General features: G+C 37.2%; 1 protein-coding gene across 2 annotated transcripts in view; it reads left to right on the top strand.

Annotated features, from left to right (window-relative positions):
* Positions 1-22313, top strand: part of LOC124167073 (solute carrier family 12 member 3-like) — a 255017-nt gene extending 232704 nt beyond the window's left edge. For both annotated transcript variants that reach the window (XM_046544865.1, XM_046544863.1), the window contains exons 14-20: positions 1833-2083; positions 3972-4138; positions 12072-12368; positions 13847-13961; positions 15257-15411; positions 16662-16776; positions 19227-22313. In XM_046544865.1, the coding sequence (XP_046400821.1) occupies positions 1833-2083; positions 3972-4138; positions 12072-12368; positions 13847-13961; positions 15257-15411; positions 16662-16776; positions 19227-19362 (1236 nt within the window). In that variant the 3' untranslated portion in view covers positions 19363-22313. The remainder of the gene's footprint in view (positions 1-1832; positions 2084-3971; positions 4139-12071; positions 12369-13846; positions 13962-15256; positions 15412-16661; positions 16777-19226) is intronic.
* Positions 22314-22534: the final 221 nt, after the last annotated feature.

Here is a 22534-nt window from a genome sequence, read left to right as displayed (position 1 = left end):
CTTCCTGAAGGTATAACGTAACGAATCAACTATAGCCGTGATATTATAGCAGTAGAATTAATAGTAGGCTAGTTGTATCAATTACCAACCTCGAGAACATCCTCATGATGCGCTTTCAAAGGGAATCCGGCCGATTTCCAGCAATTTGCGATTGTAGTAGAGGAAATAAAGTACGTCTGTGAACCGTGTTCCTGCAATGAAAAATGACAATTTTATTAACTTGGCCATTTTAGCAAAGTTAATAAAATCGTTATTTCTCATCGCAGAAAAACGGTTCAGAGACTTACTTGAATGCCTGATTGGCAGGAGTGCGATGCAAACAATTATTTTTGATGACGGCATTGATTGATAGATTTTCAAAATGCAGTCAGAGCGGTCACTTTTGGGGAGAAAGGCTCGGAGGGTCGAAGAGAGGGGCCAGCGAGGGTGAGCTCGTCGAGGAAAGGGTCCCGGATTAGGGACCCTTCGAAGTGCTTCGGCGAAAAGTAGTCAAGTAGTCTTCGAAGTACGTTCACAGCAGCCTGCCTTGCGAACGTACCAGGTACGTTCACAGCAGTACAAAGGGTTAATTAGGAGTGTACGGAATACCCCGGTGACCTTCCCGACATGTTAAACTACGAAGCATTGTCGATGCGATGTTTACGAATAGGCACGTAAATAGGGGCATTATGTCAGTCGCGATATTTTACTTAACTCCTACTTCCCCTAATTTCCCACCGTGAGGTTTTAGGCGAACCCTTTCTCTCCAAAAGTTGCACTATCATTTACGATTTCACACTTTTGATGAACCACAGTTGGAAGCGCTGATTTTTTTTTAGCTACATACGCCGCCGTAACTAGTTTTGTTGACAAATATTTCGCCATAGTTCGTATAAACGAATGCCTTTCGCTCCTGGGGACCGACCCGGGGTTCGTAAATTCGAAACATTTCGTAAAATCGAAACTTCGTATAATCGAATAGCACCATGTATTTGCCATAGGCTTTTCGCCGGGACCGCACTATCACTTCGTATAATCGAAAACTTCGTAAAATCCTGCTTCGTATAATCGAGAGTTTACTGTATGTTGTTTTTCGCGTGATGTAAAATTAATGAACTCTTGAAAACGCAAAGCCACTGCTGCAAGCAACCAGGGCACATGCACAAATTTGTACTTGTTGAGGAAAATACCTACTCAGAATACATGCTAGAATTATTCATGGCAAAAATTTTACAAATGCACGTACATTAAAATTTTGGGATTACCGCTTGGAACAATTTGGCTTCAATAAATGTTAAAGAGAGATCAACAGATTGAGATGCTTTCTTGACAATCAAGGGCGTTCCTTTCCAATTTTACCTGCCTTAGAGAAAAATTATTCACTCAGGATGGATGACGTTATCATAGGCTGGTAGTGACAGAGTGAAACTCTTTTTCCATACACTAATGGGCACAATAGGCTTTTAACACGTTGTGTACCGAGTATTTAAATTCCTAGAAATGCCGATTTGGAAATATGTGCCTATCAGGGCGTAATGCCTTTGGTTTAAACATGGTCAAAAAGCTAATGTTTAGAATATAACTTTACCCAATCAAACGTTATGATGCATTAATTTATTATGAATAACGAACAACAACTAAAAACGTACTAACGAATACGTATTGTACTCTTTAAAATTGTTTAGGTCGAAACGCCTAAATGACGAGAATCTTCGTCATCCGTCCGGAATGTTCAGGAAAAAAATGACGAGAATTCTTGCCATCCGTACGCAAGGTGTTAAAGTTTAAGCAAGTATAGCAACTAATACAAATCTCTTGATTATAAAATACTCTTGGTATCACTTCTGTTCTAGGGATGCCATTCACAAGGGGTGCACAATGCCATCACAAGGAAAACGTACCGCTGGCTCCACCGTCATAGGGTGAGAGCATTCTACGCAATTGCCGAGGGAGGTGAGGATGGCAAACTGGAAAGTGGGGCAAGAGCATTGATGACGCTCGTTGGGTTGGGCAAATTGAAACCCAACATGCTTCTCATGGGATTCAAGGGAGATTGGCAGACATGTGACAAGGAGGAAGTACTCCAGTACTTCAATATTATCCAGTAAGCATTCCAGGAGTGTTAAATTGTAATATTTATTTGTGTTTATATAATGGCCCATTGTTATGGTCGTGTGCTTAAAAAGTGTAGGCTGTATTAACCTTTTCCCTACTAAAGACGTATATATACGTATGGACGTTTCCTGATCCAGGAGACAAAAGCCGTATATTTACGTGTGTGATTTTCCTGGCCAGGAGAACGAAAGCCGTATATATACGTTTTCTAGCTCTCCCCCTTTTAGGATGGTCGCGGGTTTACATCGTCTTTGTCTCGGGACCCAAAGATGTGGGGTTTAGGATTTACCCTCGGAATCCGGGTACCCGGACCCCTCGTCTTTTATAACCCCTCTTAGCGGTAAGGGACAGCGGTCATACAATTGTTTATCCAGTCAGTTTTCGAAATAAATATTTGTTCATTTCTCGAGAAAAATAGACTAAGAATTGAATTATTTTTCTTTTGAGCAGCATTTACAATTTTTAAACAAAATTCTACGATAAATATTAACTTATATCTCGAGTTATGTATAAACATCGACATGGAAATTGTTTCTGCATTAAATGCGTTAATATTGACTTAGAACTTCGTTTAAAATTTGACAATGCTCAGAAAAAAAATGAGGAATTCAATTCAAAGTCTGCAATTTACGTACAAGCAATAATTATCCATATGTTAAATACATATAAGCAATACATAGTTGACCGCAAACCAATGCCGCAGGTATGGTCGTAAATCCGGAAAGGAGGGAGCACAACTACTCTCGGAGTCCGAGATAATGCGGAGTCCCAGCGGGGAGGAGTCGAAAAAGGTTCCGCGAGACCCTTCTTAACGAATGTCCTCCAAAAATGCTCCGTACCACGAGAAAGAAGAGTCTCTTGGGGCTCAGTACAGCAGTCATGCTAAGAGGAAAACTCCGCCGTCTCGAAAGGGTTAAATCAGGGGAGAGTGGTAGCCCAGGGGATAGAGAACTTGGCTGTTGATAAACAAAATCCTCAAAGTGACACAGTCTGAATGTGTGAAGTTTGCATGCCTTTGGCTTAGTCTGGGGTGAGCTCTATCCTCAACTATCCAATCCAAGCTGCAGGTTAAATCGCTGAGTGAGTATGAGTATGAAGTTCACCCCAGTTTAGAATTTAATATGTGGACCCTAGGGGAGGGTGTTCCAGGTCAGAGACCATTTATTAAATCAGGCTATTAAATCAGTTACATGGAAAAAATCATTGGTTATTTTCCAGTATTTTGCTTCCCCATGCTTTTCTCAGTCTGTTTCCGTTAAAAAAAAATATTTAAAAGGAGATCAATTTGGTAAGAAATGAGCTAGCTATTAGTTATGCAGAGGCAATATGTTAGACAGTATAGAATGATAACTTTGATGTTATTCAATCTTGGGCAATACTATTGTCTCTATTATTGTTAGTTTTAGGAAACTGAATAATTTTTAACTGGACATTTAATCTTGTAGTGATAAATGGTAAAGTAAAGAAACGTTGGCGATCCAGGATAGGGGCAAGGGGGAGCAGGCGGTAATATCCCAGCAGTAGTGGGGGTCCGAACAAAATTACCATTTTATCTAGTGTAAACTAGATACTGCAGGGGATCTCTAGATCCGTATAGATCTAGCTCTGGATCCACCACTGTCAAGACACAATGCAGCTCCTAGAGCGAGCTCTGGTATATTGCCAAAGCAACTTTAAAGTTGCACAAGTGCTATGATCACATTCACATGTTAATTGCTTAAGTGATTGTAAATACTAGAGCAAAACCAAAGATTAAATATTTATCTTACACTCTGTGATCGAGAGTTAGATTACCTATGCAAAATATAAATTTATGCATCATGTGTCTGTTTTGCGAATATTATAATTACGGATATTTTTATTTATTCCCTCTCTAGCTATGCTCTGGACAGGTATTTGGCGGTAGGAATATTGAGAGTGCAAGATGGACTAGATTATTCAAACATTATTGAAGACGAAGAAGTTATACCAATTTCATCAATAGAAAAGAGGGATGCTGAGGAGAAGCTTAGACGGAATCAATCAGCTGGGCAGCTGTCTCAAGGTAACAAATATGACTCATGTTTATGAAGTACCTTTTGAAATTAAGTAAACTTAGATAGAATATATATGTAGTGCTAAATATCATTAGTCTATCTACAGTAATGGTCAATTTCTTTACGATTTTTGTCTGGAAAGAGTCATGTTAGATATTGGAATAATAGTGCCTCTTACTTTATTCTTACTTAGAATCTTACATGGAGATAGCTGTTCACCATCAGTATATTGCATGGCATTTTTCTTCATTACTCTAATGGGAATGAATTCAATCTATGTGTGGGTACTCTATCCTAAAGTTGAACCTATTCATTTTTGGGTTATCATAAGGAATAGAAACAAATTCTTGAGTGAGCCCTAACTTGCGCAATCAGCAGTATGTCCTCAGCTCATGAGTTTGAATTCCCAGGAATATCAGGTTTAATGCACTTGCAAAGCACCAGATCTTTTGAATTTTTCCTTCTACCTACAAAGAATTTTTGCCAGCCAGCCTTTTTAATTTTTGTTTCCTTCTTCTGTGTAAAAGTTCTTCTCATTTTTAGTTTTCCTGAATATGCTTTAAGGGTGTAGAAATAGAATTATTTACAAAGGAACAATCGTATCATTAGTGCCCTCAAAAAAGTGGAGACGAACTGGAAACACCAACTGCATATATCATATAACTGGCCCGGCTTCGCTTTGAAGGCAACGACGTCACAAAATAGCAAGATCTGACATGTTCCTCCTTGACTCCCTCAATCGTAGTCTCATTCCTTGAAAGACAGAGGGGTGGAGGGATCGTGCTCCTGCCCCTCCACCTCTTCTTTACGCGCTTCTGCTACCCACCCCTTCTTCTCAAGATCGCTGACTGGTCTCAGTCTCTTCTCGTTCTGTTCCCGCACCTCGTCGCATGTGAAGTCAATGTTGTTCTAAATATTGTCAATTATGTCACAGATTGTGCAGTTGCAATTTAATTCAATGAAATATTGATAGAAATGAATTTTATTATGTGGAAACATTATTGTGATAAGGAGAGCTCAACGTATGCTACGGGGTGAAACTACCGCGACGAATACAAAATCCACCTCACCATCACTGAAGCATTTGTGGGTGAAACACAAGTCAGCATGCAATGAAAAAGTGACAAAATTCAAGGGAAATATGCGTGAGGAAAATTTGAATACCATCAAATAACTTGAAAGTTTATAAAAATGATTTTTAATCAGCTAAAATATTAAAATGTGTATGAAAATCTTAAAAGTATTGCCTTGATCGCATGTATCCAGAAGGAGCTTGAATAATTAATTACTTTGCTTTATAGCAGCCAATTAAAAATTTATATGGAACTGAAAATATCTGAAGATTTGACACCTTAAACCAAGTATCCGATCAGGATCCAAAAGAAATCCTAGATCCGTCCATGCCTAGTATTATGTTAACTGATAATGGTTTAATTTATGATAGCCATTAATTATGAGTTTAGATTTATCATGCTAGGTAATTTTCTCAGCCATAAGGGTTTCCTAATGCCACATGGGGCTAGTTATTTGAATTCAGAAAGTATCTTCGTACATTGTTTCGCTATCATTTGAATCTGCATTAATATGTGGTACTCATTGGTACCCATCAATGGTTTGTCTTTACTTGAGATGCATAGTTACCAGGGTTCACATTTATAAACAACCGTCTTATTTAAAAAATAAATCTTTGAATTAAATATTAGAATATATATTCCCTATAATCCTAATCGACATTTCAAAGGCCACCAAAGTCTTTCAAAGTTCAAAGGTGAAGCCTTTCAAATTTCTCAGATCAATTGAGGTTTAAGTTTTTTAAACAAAAATGTGTCTTTCTTAACCAATGAATGTAACTTTATAATGATGAAATTTTTAGAGGAGCATTCCAGTGATCTTCGTAACATGTGGTAATAATAATTAGTTACATACCTGAAAGATACAGTCTGAATCATCAAAGAATTGGGAAAAATTGGAGTGTTTTAATGAATATACATTTGTAATAATGAAATGTTTAGTAATTTTATTAATAATTTCTGCACAAATTCAATTATGCACAATTTCATGTGCCAATTTATTTCCCTGGTGAAATGAGTGTTGCCTATATTGAAGGTGCTACCCTGTCCATAGTGAAGATTCTACCCTGTCTCAGAAAACTTCACTGCTTATATCAGAATTTAAAAAAAAATCACATTAATCTGAAATTGCCAATTGATCTAGTCTTTGGACTACAGGGTATTACCCCTCAAAATCAATGTCAACAACTGCTGATTATATTTTGCTTTCCTGTGCAATTTTCGCAGTCATATCTTTCTCTCTCTTGAACCAGTGAGACCAGATTCACTGTGGATAACTTATTTGCCCTATCCTTCACATTGAATGTAGACTTGAGATAATTAATTTGTTTTGTTATATTGATGAAAATTACACAGTTGTAGTTGACCGATGTAGTATTAGTTAGACCGATTAGAGCATGATCAAAATTAAATTTGACAATGCTGACTTGAATTTTGTAGTCTGAAGCTGGCATTTAGTTCCCAAAAATTTGATCAGTATGAGAAATATCCTTAACTATGTCCCAGCATATGAAATCTTCTATTTAATTTTTAAAAATAAAAGTGTGTTGGCTTCACTTATTAGCCTCTCTCTCCTCGTTACCAGTGGAAAAGCCATATCAATCAAAAAGTCCCAGGATCCAAGCTCCTTAGTTACTTAGCCCAATTCTGTCCACTATAGCCATAAGGCTTCATTCTACCAATCTGAGCATAGGAGGCTCTTGAAGAAAACCTGCATCCTTTTTGCTGTCGAACTGTCACAAATATGTTGTTGAAGCTTGCAATAACACAATCCAATTATTAGTTTATTTTTGAAGCTGATTGAAATAAATCTACTGACAGAAAGGTACTGGTGTGAGATGGAAATTAAATAAGGATGCCTGCTGTCTGAAAATCAAATGCTAATATCATTAAAGTGAACATAGAATGGCATTGTATGAATTATTTTAACTTTCCTTCATTCAAAAATATGCTTGCCCCAAAGATTCGGCTTTTCTACCAAGGTCACTCATAGAAATTGGGCACATTAGATTCTGACCTCATCACCACCCAGTGTAGCTAATGTGGAAGAAACAAGTTCATGAATCACCAAAATATTTCACTGGGTTACTAACGAAGACTGTTGCGGAGGGATGAACAGGCGTCGTAAATAAATTCAACCACCATTAACATATCACCAGGTTGGTTTATTCTGGTAAATGAATTGCATGGACAAGCTATACAATGTTGACCAAAACTCGTCCTTGTGTCCGGACTGTCATCGCGTTGGATTCTCACGTGGTCAGTAGCGTCTCCTCTCCCTAACCCCTTCTCATGGTAGTTGGTGGGAAAATAGTTGAAATGCTTTCTGCTAGTACGCTGCAAAGACCATAGAAGTAACATACCTAAATATCTTCAAAATCTTTAGTAGCTCCAAAATGTGCTTACGAAATACTTGAACTCTCCTGAAGTGTGTACAGTTGATAAATGATTTACTGAATATCATTTTAGTCTCATTATCCTACATCATTGCAACTATGTACTAGGTAGTATTTAAAATCAAGCAGAATAACTTCTCTTTTCAACCTTTTCAGCCATCTGGCAAAAAATACTTTATATGGAAAAAAATACAAAAGGCATGATTCTCTGGAATAACAGGGATTATTATGCCCATAACAGACCCAAGTGAGGCTACAGGGAAATTTCCCCTCTCTGAAATCATAAGAATGGGAGAGGATTTTGATGAGCCTACAATGATTTAACTTTGAAATTGAGAATGAGTGCCATGCTGTAGATGATACAAGGCCATAGTCAAGGGGTTAAACCCCATAAAAATATTAGGTTGGATAGTCTTAAGTGTATCCCCTCAAAATGATCCTCCCCCTCAATGTCACTACCCCTTCATTGATTCCCTCATATATTTTCTGGCTATGACTTATGGATCATTTCCTCCCTACTACCCAGGTGCCCTCTGTGAGGAAAAGATAGGAAGTACAAAATTTGGCTCCTATTTTCTGTTCATTTTATCTTTGCGGGTGAGCTGGTGAGGCTAAAGTAAACGGAGGTGAGGGGAGGGAAAGTTTCTCGACACATGACTTTCGCCTTAGCCAACCAGCAAACTGTAGGCGTGGCCTCAGTCAGTCGGTCTCAGACCTCCGTAGAGTTAGCATTGTGAATCTGCTAGTGGAGCAGTGTTGCCAAACCTCACGCATTCTCCTTGTGTGCCTTTCACCAAAGGTGCCTCATTCAGCGTAGTAGCTCACAATGTTATGGGCTTCTGTGAAAGGATTATTCTCAATACCTTCAAAATGAGGTAGTAGGATTATTGTCTCAGCGCCGACGTTAAAACTGAGAACTATGTACCTTTGGCAACATTAAATTTGCTCCTCCTCAAGAGCGTACCCAGGATCGAAACTAGGGGGGGGGGCAAGCCGTGGTCGTTCAAGCTGTAACATTTTACATTTTAGCATGGAAAAGGTGAATGAAACCAACATTTTAAGACAATCATAACAACGCTTTATTAGTTTTTAAAATTATTTGCTTAAAAAAAGCATTTTAGTTACATGATAAACTAATATACTAAAACTAGTATACTGAAACTAATATTAAAGAAAAATTGTCGAAAACTTTTGATTCAATCTAGTCTGAATTTCCTGAAAGACTTTTTTTGCGAAAGAAAGCGATTTTTGCTTCTAGGGGGGGGGGGGGGGCAGCTGCCCCCTCCTGCCCCTGGCTGGGTAAACCCATGCACCTCCTCACTCGGTACCACCCGGGCTCTCACGAAAGCTCACCTGCAAGCATAAAGGGAGTAGATTACATATAGAGGTTGACTTTGCATCTAATTGTAGTTATTCCCTATCCTATTCTTCTCCAAAGTATCCCCAGCCTCTCCCCACATATGGTTCAGTTTGTGATGGGAAAAGTAACTATTTTCCCTGCATGTTCGATTTATTCTCCTTATTTTGATCCATACTGTTGATTCTATCAGTTATTGTACTGTCTTGAAGAATCTTCTCTAGAGCCTAGTATCATATCATAATATTTTGAATTTTTTAATAAAAAACTGTGGTAAAATGTTATCAGAAATCTCTCATGCATTTTTTGCATTTAATTTGATGTACATAGTTAATTAATTTATGTTTAATTATTATTTAGCCATTAGGTATTTTCAATGGAGTTATTAGAGGAGTTTCTTGAATTTGGAATTATTTAATTGTACCAATACAAGCTTTAGTTGAAATGTAATAAACATTTTCTTCCCTCTTCTCCTGTAGTCGTTATATCTAATTCTACACCCATGAATTTACAAAGCCTTATTAGAAATTTCTGCACTAGAATGGAATAACATCCATTGGATTTTGTATTGAAAAAATCTGATTCTTAAGTAGTCACTAGTAATCTCTCTCTTCTTTGGATCAGAGTTATTTCAACTCAAGGCAATATTGAACTTTGGCCTCAACTATCGTGGTAAGTTTCTAGGCTTTTTTGGATAGCATAGAAGTAAATTAGCTAGTTGAAAAGCAAAATTGCTGTCTCTGAAGTTAATTTATTCTCATGCTGTGATGTTACTGATATTTACAGTATTTTTGTGTTTTGCCATGCATGCTGCTACTGTTGTGGAGCCAGGATGTGTGAGTAGTTTTGCTAATGGATGTTGTGTTTGATGTTGTAACATTCCTATTGGATGCCTTCTTCTCGATACATAGTTTGTACATAATTTAATTATCTGTACAGTAAAATCGTATTTTAGTATATCATATAAATATGTAGTTGATTGATATTTTAGCCTCTTCCGTGATAGCTTTCTTGGTGAAGTGATTTTTCCACTTACAATATACTTCCGTGATTGTAGAGAGCTTTTGAGAATATGAAGGATGCATTTCATGCATATTTTTGGATAAAAACTCATGGATTTATTAGGGATATATGAGTAGTGATTTTTAATCTTGAGTCAAGTTGTGATCACTAGTGAGTATTTAGTCGAACTATACAAACTATGGTCATTTCTGGACCAGGCAATATCATTATAAATGTACCAACATATTTTCATTTTTCCAATCCACTAGTGCATTTTCTCTTCTGAAAACTTGGCCTGTGCAATAGGGAAAAGATGATAAGAATCGTTGATGGTACATAATTTTGTCAGAATTAGGAGATGAATGAAATAAATTTAACCTCTATTACTTTTTTAATAGTATAATTTAATTATGTATTTGATTATCTACGATGTCGGAGCCAAGGTCCTACTGCATCAATAATTTCTTCATCATCCCTGTAGCGGCGATGATGAAAAACATGAGCTGCGCTTTTCTCCTCTAGCAGATCACTGTAGACATGCTGCAAGTGCCTATGAATATATAAATAAGTTACCCTGGTTTTCCGCCAAAAGAAACTCAACCACTGTCCATTGTTTGGAATGCACCTCCATCACAGAAATTATTTTAATAGCTCCATATAGCACGGTCTCCTATCAGAAGTCAATGCAACTTTACAAGACGACACAGGAATGTTTGAAAATATTTCATAAGGAATGCAAAGTTTTTTCAACCAAAACTGGCGGTGAAAAAAATATGTTGCAATACTTATTGAACTTACCTCGTATTACCACAGAGTGGAAACAATCAACATGAATGTAGAATGTGCCTACAAGACTTTCACCAAATTCAGGCTAAATCACTATCCCAAAAAGTTTATGGTTATTTTAAAGATACATACACATTCCTTACTAGGTATTTATGCTAGACCCATTCCCTGAGCTATCCCTGGTCCTTACCTTCTACCATTTCTGTTCGCACTTGTAGACAGCAGCCTTGCTCAAGTCTACAAAATTCTTGCATTTAACTTGCACTTGCAAATCTTTCCCTCACTAAATTTTTTCATTTGGTAGGTAATCTGTCAATATATTTGCTGCAGAGTGAGCCTTTAGGCATCTTTTTCATGTGACTCATGAACAACGTTGTATCGTTTCTTTAGTGGCAACTGCAATTGCATTGTGGCTCCTCAGATTTTTGGACTCAGCAAATGTGATAATGCTTATACCACAAACACATAATACGAAATCAATCACTGGCCCTTATTTGTGCTCGCTAAGTGAGCGAGTTAACATTGCTTTTGTAGCTGTTAAATGAATGAAAAGTTGTAGCCACAAGTAGGAGACACATATTTCTACTCTTAGATAGCTTATTGAGCTCACATTAAGGTATGTATGTACATATATGCTTGAAATTTGTGCCTAAACTTGTGTCCCTGCTGAGATAATGACCTGAACTTGTTTTTAATGCTGAAGTAGAGGAGTGTGTATGAGCTGTGGCAGAAAAATTTATGCAAAACTCATTGGCATCTCAATGAGGCCAGCTCAGGAACTATTTGAAGGCATCCATCCTCCAAATTTTTGTCCTCATAATGGTCTCATACAACCAGGAATTTAAAAACCAGAAATGTAAACAGAATTTTAGTCTTACGCTTAAATTTTCTGACAAAACGTGCATTATTCATACATAAAATTCTAAATATTACATTATTTATTCCATTTCCTATATTCATAGATGTCCCAACGAGAGTAACCTCTATTCCAGCTGAGACGTGAGTGAAGCATACTTCGAAGAATACGAGTAAGAATTTGTAGTTGGGTCTTTAAAGCGTTGTCATACCACGAAAGATATGATTAATATCCTTGGAACTAGGAATTTATGGTTTGAAAATTCCTGGTCATACGAGAGCATTACAAGGGGAAAATTTTGGAAGATGGACATCTTCAAATAGTTCCTGAGCCGGCCACTTTCAGATGCCAACGAGTTTTGTGTTAATTTTTCGTGCCATTATACATAAATGCTTGACTTTAATCAGCTACCATGATTAATCATAGCCTTATATTATCTTAATTATTCATTATCTTCTCCTCCTCACTCCTCAGATGGGACGAGTAGCGAGGGTAGTAGCCCTCCATCATCACCCAAGGCAGAACGAGGTGGACATATATGTGGAGATCCGTCAGCAGGGGAGAATAACCATCGAGCCGAAGGATCACATATTACTGTCAGTTTCCGCAAGAAGAAACGGGAAGGCAGAGCAAGGAAGCCTTCAAGTGCAAATATATATTTTGGTCCTGGTGGCACAACACTCTCAAAAGAAGTACTGAATAATATAACAATCTTCCAGAGGAGACAAGGAAAGGGCACAATTGATGTTTGGTGGCTATATGATGATGGAGGTGAGTCAACTGCCCGCTATTCTGTTTCATGAAATATAGAGATGTGCGAATAGTATCCGCGAATACTCGAATACCTTGAATACTAGCCTCAATTCATCTTCTTATCTCGTGAGATTTCCCAAAGATGGACTGAAAATAATTGAAGAAAATCGGTGGAGAAGAGCTTGTATTTTACAAAATGCCTCAGATTGTCAGCTAGCACTTGGCAGCAGGAGTGGGGGTAAAGCGATGTTAGTTGAATTAATTATATGCCCAATTGTTTCCATAAAATTAAAATATTCCATTAATCAGCTAAATTCCTGTTCGAATCCTTTAAAGGAAATCAAAATCACTTCCCAAAATCTTGTGTTGCCTGTTGCATAGGCAACCGAGTCAAACATTCCAGCATTCATCATTTAGTATTCGAGGTACATATTCGAAATTCGAGGTATTTGAATATTCGAGCAATGATTTAATATTCGAATTCGATATTCGAGTTCAAGAAATCTGCTATTCGACCCATCTCTAATGAAATATTATCAATACCTTTTCATTGATTTTGGCTCCATTTTTGGTGGTACAAACCATCATGTGTTTCCCATTTACAAAAGCTAACTGCAATTCCAATGGATTCCAATCACTTACATATTTAATGTTGGTGAAAAGTGTATTGAGGTGAGCCCAGTGGCAAATTTATGACGGGTTTCTAGGGTTTCTGCCCCTCTCCTTAATTTCTAGAAAAATTGCCAAGAATACTTTCTTTAAAATGCCTCACCAGTGGAAATTTTTATTTAGCTTGCTTAAAAAGCAATGCTGAGAAATAAATGATGAATATGTATAGGAAAGCCATTTGTCTACATATATCTCACCTCAGATGCATTATTACTAAGAGGTATCGCTTAATTACTATATCAAAGTGCCACAGAATGTGATGAACTCTCTCCCCAGAGCAATTATCTTAACCTTTTTATGTGGTATGGGCTCTGGCAAAAACTTCCACTTGGTGTCTGGCATGCCCATTTGGACACTTTGGTCGTATTAAAAAAAATAGTATCCTTAAGAATATTATACAAGTTTCAAAATACGATATTTAACCCATTATATTAAAAAATAATTTCGTAATATAATGGGCAAAATATGTAACTTAGGTATTTTAAACTCCAAATATATATTTCCCATAGTTACTAAAAGTTGTGAAAATACTTGGCATTCCCCATTGAAAACACATGAGAGATTTTCATTCCCCATTGAAAACCCATAAGAGATATTCATTCCACAATATATTCCCCATTGAAATTTAATGGGGAATATCATTCCCTATAGGTTTTTTCAATGGGGACTAATGGGTAATTTTTAACAGGGCAGTAGGAATGAAATCTGGCATGCAGTGAAGAGCAACTATTGGGCATTCATAAATCTGGTGGTTTAAGGTTAATCCACCCCTGATTTAGTATAAAATTATTAAAACAAAGTGTTAATATTCCTCCCTTGATTTTCAGGTTTGACTCTTCTGATTCCGTACATTTTGACGACACGCTCTCAGTTTGCTGGGTCAAAGCTACGCATATTTTCATTGGCAAACAAGAAGAATGAGTTGGAAAGGGACCAAAGAAAGTAAGATATGTTTTCTTTATTGATTTCCATTTTATGAACATTCCTGAATGATGAGCTACCTTTGCTATTTGTCATCAAAGTGGAACACTGGCATCGATCCTGTGAGGAAGCTTCCCGCCCAATATTTGTAGGATGTGTCCCCTAGAGAATTTAATGAGGTTATTATGAATAAGCATTAAATGGGGTAAAAAATGCTTTAAAATCACAGTGTCCTTGATTTATTTTTTTTAATTTCCGGGTGAGGCCCGGACCCCCATTTTATTGGAAGGTATACCATACCCTCCAGACCCTCTGGAACCCCATCCTCCTAAAAGTTTTACCACAATCGACGCTAATAAAATGGAAAGTAATGGTAATTTTAGGACAAATATAATGTTCCCTGTTTGTTGCAAAAAAGTATCCTCATGATGGCAGACACATAAAAGATGAGTTGTTGTTTCATCATGTTCCTCATGCTATCTACATTCAGCTATGTCACTAACTCCCTGAAGGTGCAAGTGTCTCATTATCTGATTGTGGCCCGTGAGGGTAGGGTTCAGTAACATAGCCAGGAATTTTGCTCGGGGGGAGGTCCAAAACCAGGTGGGTAATTAAAAAAATGGGGTACTTATAGAGGGCTTTAAACTAATTTTGATTAGATTCATAATAGAAAAAACTTCATTTAAAAAATCTTAAGTAAATTCATGATTTTTCAATATTTTGATTTCTTTTATGAAGAAAAATATGTAAATGTGTTTTTATATTTTGGAGGTGTCTGGACACCCCAGACTTCCCCCCTCGCCACGCCACTGGTAGGGTTTCCTTTTGTCCTGTGTCCCTGTTAATAATTATCTCCTCTCATGTGAGGTTTTAGAGGTCTTTAGAAGGAGATTACCCTCTAAGTAGGGTGGTTACCCTCCGTTTACTGTTTACATATTTACCCTGTATGAGTAGCTCTTATGCTGCTTCTTTGTCCGATATCATTTCTTTTCTTTGCACATCATCAGGAAGATCTAATTGCTGCTCTTGGAGATCAGGTGACTCCACTCTAGGGTTAAGAAGATTGAGGAAGTGTTTGGGAACCCCCACGGTCCCCACTCAGAAGTGTATTCCTGTTTGAGAAATCCTCAATCCCCCATGTAATGTGCGGATTTGCATATATCAGAAATTCTCCTTTTTGAATCATAGAGCTCTCATAACTTCTGAATATAGAACAATAATTCAAGGAATTTTCTCTCTTTTTAATCTGATTTTTAAGTGTACAAATATTTAATTTAAGCAAGTTTTTAATGAACAATCTTCATTTTTTCATACAGCATGGCAGCTTTGCTATCAAAGTTCAGAATTGATTACAGTGATGTGATTGTGCTACCAGATATCACAAAGAAAGCCAAGGAAGAAACAAAGAAGGAATTCGAGGCACTAATTGAACCATTCAGAGTCAAAGGATCTGATATTGATGAAAGCGAAGGTAATTAATTCATCATCTGTAATTAATTTGCCCTGTGTTTTATACTTCTCTGTACTCAGTGGTGAATCCTGGATAGTGATAAGTGGGGGCTAAGGGGGGGTAAACTTCCAGCATTAGTTGGGGTCCAAAAAAAATTACCATTTTATTTAGTGTGAATTAGATACTCTAGGGGGGGGGCCCCTAGCTATAGCTATAGAGAGGGCTATAGCCCCTCACCCCTTGCTCCTCTCTGGATCTGTCTCTGGATTTAACATACCAAAAGCGTGTAAAATGGGCTCCAAGTTTAAAGCTAATTTGTATTTCAATTCATTAAAGTAGGATAATACCTATCTATATCGGAAAATGTAGCTTGGAGGTGGCCACTTTTGTACAAAGTGACCACCTCCAAAAATTTTGATTTTATCTAGTGTGTGTGTGGGGGGACTATAGCCCCCTTAGCCCCATAGATCCGCTACTGTCTGTACTCATCAGTTATTCTTTTATGATTAAGTGCATACATTCAAAAAAATTTTTGCGAGGAATGATTTCATTGAATTTCAACTAGTTGATTGGCTTCATGGCCAAGTTTAGACTCTTAGTTCCTGAAGATGGTAGCCGGGTAAACTACCACAATATTGGTCAATGGGTCAGTTAGCTATTTGAAAATGAGTGAAAACATCTTATACAGCCTACTTACATAATAAACCTGAAATTATTTCTTGGAGTATGAAAAGGAATTCTTCCAATTATTTCCATTTTAGGTACATGTATGAAGCTTTGCTGAAATTATTAACTTAATTTTTAACATTCCTCTACCCTAGTTGTTAGGATTTTATTCTCCTCACTCTTTGCAGAATTAGTTTATGAATAATGATAGTTTTTTATGAAATGCATGAACAAGTTTCTCGTACCAAACATTATCCACAATGTTCTAGCTTACTGAGTGTCTTTAGTTAGTGGCGAATGTCAATTTATATTGTTGTTGGGAATCAAAGATTATAATTGTAATTGTAACATCTGGGGTTGAAAATGAAATTGTTGAAATTAATGTAGACAAGTTGTTGCTGGATGAGGAAGTTATTTTTTCAAGCTAAGGAAAGAATTTAATTGTTCAGAAAGAGTAGCTCAAATAATATTAGTGAACTGGTTTGCCATGTGACATACTGCCACATTCCTGCCTTTTAAAATTTTAGTTAACTGTTTTGTAACTAGTGATCTAATAGGCATGAAAAGATTCATTCACATAATTTTTTCCCTTTTTAATATTACAGAAGGATTATTCATCAAGGATTCAGAACTCTTGGCACTGAAAGAAAAGACAAATCGTCATATGAGATTAAGAGAATTATTGCTGGAACATTCAACTGGGGCCAATTTTATTGTCATGTGAGTACTTTCATTGGTGAAAAATTTGTTAATACAGTTGAGGACCTCAAATCCGGAAAGTTTGGCACCAAAGGGTGTCTGGTTATTCTGGTCTTCAGCACGCGGAAAAAGTGGTACACTTTTTTTTTTGAGAATTTTAAAGCAATATATGTCAAATCACGACCGTAGTTTCCACAGCATAAACGATACGTGCTTAATAATGGATGAGAACGAGCAATAAATACATGTTTTTCTTCATGCTCAATAGCTTTTGTTGATAGCATTCACTAGCAAACGTTGCGATATCTATCGATACCTCCCTTAGTCGGACAGTAAATCTGTGCAAATACTTTGATATTTTGTTAATTAATTAATTATAAATGCGTTCAGGCTCAGGTGCTTGATATTTGAGATTCCCACATGCCCCTGTCTAGATTGTTAACATATGTTCATAGCATGTGCTAACTTCCTACTCGTCCCAGAACAAGGCTTGGAGAGTGGTGCCATGAGGTGGCAAGTAGAAACACTATGCAGAGGAATTTTCTAACATTCCGGATTTCTGGTTTTCCGGGTTTCTGTATTCCGGATTTGAGGTCTTCAACTGTATATTTTTTAGGTTCCAGAATTAGTCTGCATTTGTGACTATGAAATTGATTTCATGAGTAGTGATGGGCCGTGCGAGAGCGAGTCAGCACAAATCTGCGACTGCATAAAAGAGCGGAGCAGCATGCAAGTCACATTTTACCTGAGATGCTCAAGGTGCAGATACATTGTCTTTCAAAATGCTCAAGATACATGTGTTTTATTTTTCAATAATGTGTATTCCATGAATCAGGGGTTTGTAAATATAAGTGGAACCTGGAAAATCGAGAAAAAATTATAGATGATAGTTAACTTTAAATAGCACTATAGTTAGGATTACTTAACTGAATCATGTAGAAGGGCATGACCTTGGCAAGCAGCGGATGAGGACCCAGGGTGGGTCCTTAGAAGGGTAAAGCACACAAGGGCAGGGAACCATGCACCAAAAACTTATTTGCCCTGTCATCCCCGGGAGGGGAAACGGAGACGAGGGAGAAAAAGGAAAGGAAGTGCCGCCGTGATGAGAGCCCAACGACACGTCATGAGGAAGGGTCATGATGCCTCCAGGGTAAGGATATGGATGAAACCCCATGCCGTCATCAGGGTGATGTGGACCACCACTTGCAAAACCATAATTGGATCTATATACAGAAGGGGAAGATTTTCATAAGAAGAAAAATCCCTCAATTTTTCCACGGAAAGCCTTGGCAAGCAGTTATATTCCTTCATAAATGTGTACTCTCATAGGTGTAAATTAAAAATACACATTATCGTGGGATTAACCCCTTGTGCAGGAATGACGAGTCTAGCTTGTCATTAACTTTCAACGTCAAACCGTGCAATGACGAGTTTATCTCGTCATTGGATTTTCATAATTTTAGCATTAGATATTTAGAGGAATAATATAATTATTTTGAAAGCTCAAAAATGTTAAAGCATACATGATATACAAAAATAATTCATATTTCATGAAACATGATGCAAGGGTTCAAATGATTTTACTCGAGTAGGGATACTTGTGTTCTCCATGTTTAATAATCACATTTTATTTCACAGTTCTATGTTTATTACAAATTACAAAATATCATTTCATTACCTACCATTTAAAAGAGAACCAAACAGAAAAAATAAATCGAGAATAGGAGCACGATATTTGGAAAATTGATTGAATTGGAAGGGTTTACATAATATGTAATAGGGGGTGTCAAGAGCTCCCACCTTTTGAATGAGTATCTATGTATGCCTCTGACTTAACCCTTAGACTGCGGGAGCATTTTTAAATGCTTTGTTTTTATGGGATGGCTGGGGAGATTTAAGCCGCATTAGTGATCCCTACAGTGATGGAAAGTGCACTTGGGATCTACTTGGTTATACCATTTTTCTGAACTGACGGCGGCTGGGTGGAAAATAGCAAGTAGCCAATAAGAAGCACTGCCCCTTCCCCCTCTCCTTTCCCCTTCATCCCCTTCCTTTTTCCCCTCCCCCCAGCCGACCGGCGTTGCCAGTCTTGGGAAAAATGGAACTTTCGGGGGTGGCGGAAGATTCTCGTATGAACGCTGAGTGATCTCCACGGATTCGGTGTGGCAACACTGCTAGCTGGCGAGCGATCTGCACTGCACGGAGTTCGGAGAGAGACTGCGGGCTCCAACACACTTTCTCCTGTTGTTCATCTGTGATTGGCTAGAAGAGTGGGTGGGTTTCGAGCACGCTCAAGGTCAGCCGCCGTCAGTTCGGAAAAAGGGTATAGCATTAAAAAATTTTGGGAAACTGAAGTAGGTAGTCAAGCAATGGTCAAACGTTTGAAAATGTGTTTCCAGCTGTCAGTGTACAAAACATTTAAAAACATTCTTGCAGCCTAAGGGTTAAATATCTGTGTCTTTACTTCACAGGACACTCCCGATGCCACGGAAAGGAACTGTATCTGCACCACTTTACATGGCCTGGTTAGAGACTTTAACTCGGGGAATGCCACCGTTCTTGATTCTCAGGGGCAACCAGACATCCGTCCTGACTTTCTATTCTTAAGAGTTGTCTTCCCAACGTTGAGACAAAGTGAACTGAATGTGTGCTTGAGGAAGAACAAGGGCAGTTTTTTTTTGGTGATGTGGTGCAATGTGATACTATGCAGCTTCCTTATGGAAATGAGTACCAGTCATCTTGGATGAAGTTTCTTAGTTTTCTGGACTTCTCCTCAAGCTTTTATCCATTCCCTGAAGTTATTCTCGACGTAGTTTCTATGATTTAATGGAAACTACTTGTTCTTCGATGGGTCCAAATATTCATCTCTCGAGGAGCTATGAAGCGGCCAAAACCCCTCATATAACCTCAAAGACATCACAGAATTGATGAAGATCCTTTTCTCAAGACGGCAATAAGATGCATAAATTTGAGCAATGAAATGAGAGGGAAATGCATTATTTTTTACCAAGGAAATATTTTCTGATCATGGGAAAAAGATCAATGGACAGGTATCGACCAGATCTGATCATTTATCTTTTGAGCAGCTGTTGTGTGTATATATTTACTCACATATTTTATGTGCTTTTAACTGTTACTTACTCTCAGCAAGCATTAGAAAGTCCAATTTAGAGTATCAAGTTGCAAAGTCTTGGAAAGGATGTAATTTAGAAAAGTTATAAATCAATTTTTACTCAATATTTTGGTATCAAAAAGAGTTGAATCTAAAAAAACATACATATTGAAAATCGACAATCGAGGTCATGATTTCTTCGCATAGTCAACTCGGAGCATAAGATAATGCATGTGAGCAAATATGGGAAAAGACTTAGAAAGTGCTGAATGTGAATAACTGAGAAGCATTCCTCTGTATTGATTTACCACTAAGGTATTATGATGGGTTCGTTAGTTGGTCATGGTAGGTATTCAATGATATGATGGATAATTGAAAAAAAATGGGAGTGGCAAAGTATATTATTTTCTTACAAATGTATATACATATTCCACATATGTATGCATGTGTTAGTGATTGGAGGTGAGCAATCATGATTTATATAAAAATATTTTGAATATTGTAAAGCTAATTATGGAAAAGGGTATTTGAACATGCACGTTATTTTGAATAACTGACTTATAGTTGGTGCATTCAACTGTTGAACGAAGACCTACTTTCTTTACTCCACTCTTTCTTGTACGTTCAAATTGTTTAGCAAGTATTTCATCAGTATTGTTTTAGTTGTTAATTGATACACAAAATCAAAGCTCTGAGGAGAGCAATCATGGCCGAGTGGTATTGCTGAGCGTTCCCTGCTAAGCCTATGATTGACTTCTTCAAAAACAATATGTATAAATGATTTTCATTTCCAATCATTCATTTTTAAGTTTCAATATTATTAATCACCCCACCTTTTAGAATTTTGCCTTTAGCCATTGAAATACATTCTTGAGAAGGCATAAATTTTGCATAAACTCTTCCTGCTTCATTTTAAATATAACTTTAATTTTTTTTACTATTGACACGAGTGTTCTGTTTGTTGAACTGAAACCTAGCGTCTTCTTCGATCCAAATTTTTTTCAACGTACTATATTTGATGAATAATTTATTTTGGGACTGGAGAAATTACATAGGCAACCTTTCTGAAAGTAAAATTAATAAATTTCTGACAATTTTTTCATGCAAGCACATAATTCCATCTCACTCACTCAGTGAATTAATCCGAGGGTCAGTTTGGATAGGTAAGGGTAGAGCTCACCTTAAATTAAGCCACAGACATGTTAATTTCACATATTCAGAGTAGGGGAGGCATTTCCTTTCCCGTGGCCACCTCTCCCATTGCAGATTTTGTTTGGGGGGTGTACCAATGCTTCACCTGGGATATCAACCCAGGACCCCTTCCCCTCGATCGTCGGCCAAGCGCTCTACCCACTAGGCTCCCACGCTCCCCATTGTTCAATTTAATGGAATAATATTTGTTCCATTTAACTCTAAAATAAATGTGTAAAGCTGACGCTGGTGAATTAATGTACCATTTGAAAAAATGGACGTAAATGCACAAAGATGAATACTACTAAATCTATGCCGGTACCACATGAGTTTTCCTGATAAGTAGCATAAAAAATCCAGAGCTTGTGATACTGGAGAATAGGTATGAAAAATTATTTTGGCTGTATGATTTTCAGGAAGTTATCAAAATATTCTATGCACTGCGCAGTAATTTTTGTGAATATTTAGTGTATCGCTCTCCAGTGAATGATGCAATCTTGCTGTGCAAGTGATTTTTTTAGATCATTTTTGCTAAGGTGCATCTTATGCAAAAAGGCATGTGGTACGTGCATATATATGGTATATTTTTAGTTTTTAAACTATTCAAGCACATATAAACACATCATGAGTCATTTTCATTGTTGAGAATGATCTTTCATATATTCGTTTGTGGAAACTCATTCGTGATTTCATTATTCAATCTATTTTGGTAATTCAGTATAAATAACATTTTATAAGTGTTTTGTACTTGTCCTGAAGAGATATATATCTTAGTTTCACTTTTTATTGCTATTTTCACATCACAGATGCCAAGTTCTAGTCTAAATCTTAGATATACAGAGCAGCTAATGCTCTCTTCTGTTGAATTCGAAAACATGTTCACTGGTCAAAATGCAGTAAACTTAAATTCTAATGCCAAGTTTTACCTAAGGTATTTAAAATTTTGTTTGGCAGCTTTCATCAAAAGATGAATCAAAATACCTTGAAAGTACTCTTATTTGTGTGGCTGAGATCACCAATTGGTAAAAGTAATCCTCTGCTGAGTAAAAATGTTCTCAGAGTAATGGATTCTGTAACACTTGTAAATATGTATGAATTTTTATCTTTTGTGGTACTTGGTGGTACACTTTTGTGGTAATACTGATAATTGTAGAAAGGTGCTTTGCTGTATGTCTGTGGCTCAGTCCACCTAAAGTGGACGGCACAGAAATGATTACGTAAGATAATAAAATATATTGCTGTTAATGTTCTTAAATGCCGTAATATTATTATATTTGACTTGCTCTTATTCCTAGTCATACTCCTAAGAATATGAGACTTGCGGATGTATGGCACAAGTTGTGTAAGGTAATATATTTGGAGGGTACCTATAACAAATTGAGGTAATTTTAAGAATAATGATACTACTGTCTGGGGGGTAGGTGTTGCTTTTTGGGGGGAGTGTACCATTGGCCTTAGCCCTTTCCCGCCGGATAT

The sequence above is a fragment of the Ischnura elegans genome, chromosome 10 (genome assembly GCF_921293095.1).
Source record: "Ischnura elegans chromosome 10, ioIscEleg1.1, whole genome shotgun sequence".
NCBI classification, from domain to species: Eukaryota; Metazoa; Arthropoda; class Insecta; order Odonata; family Coenagrionidae; genus Ischnura; species Ischnura elegans.
This window is presented reverse-complemented; position numbering and strand designations above follow the sequence as displayed.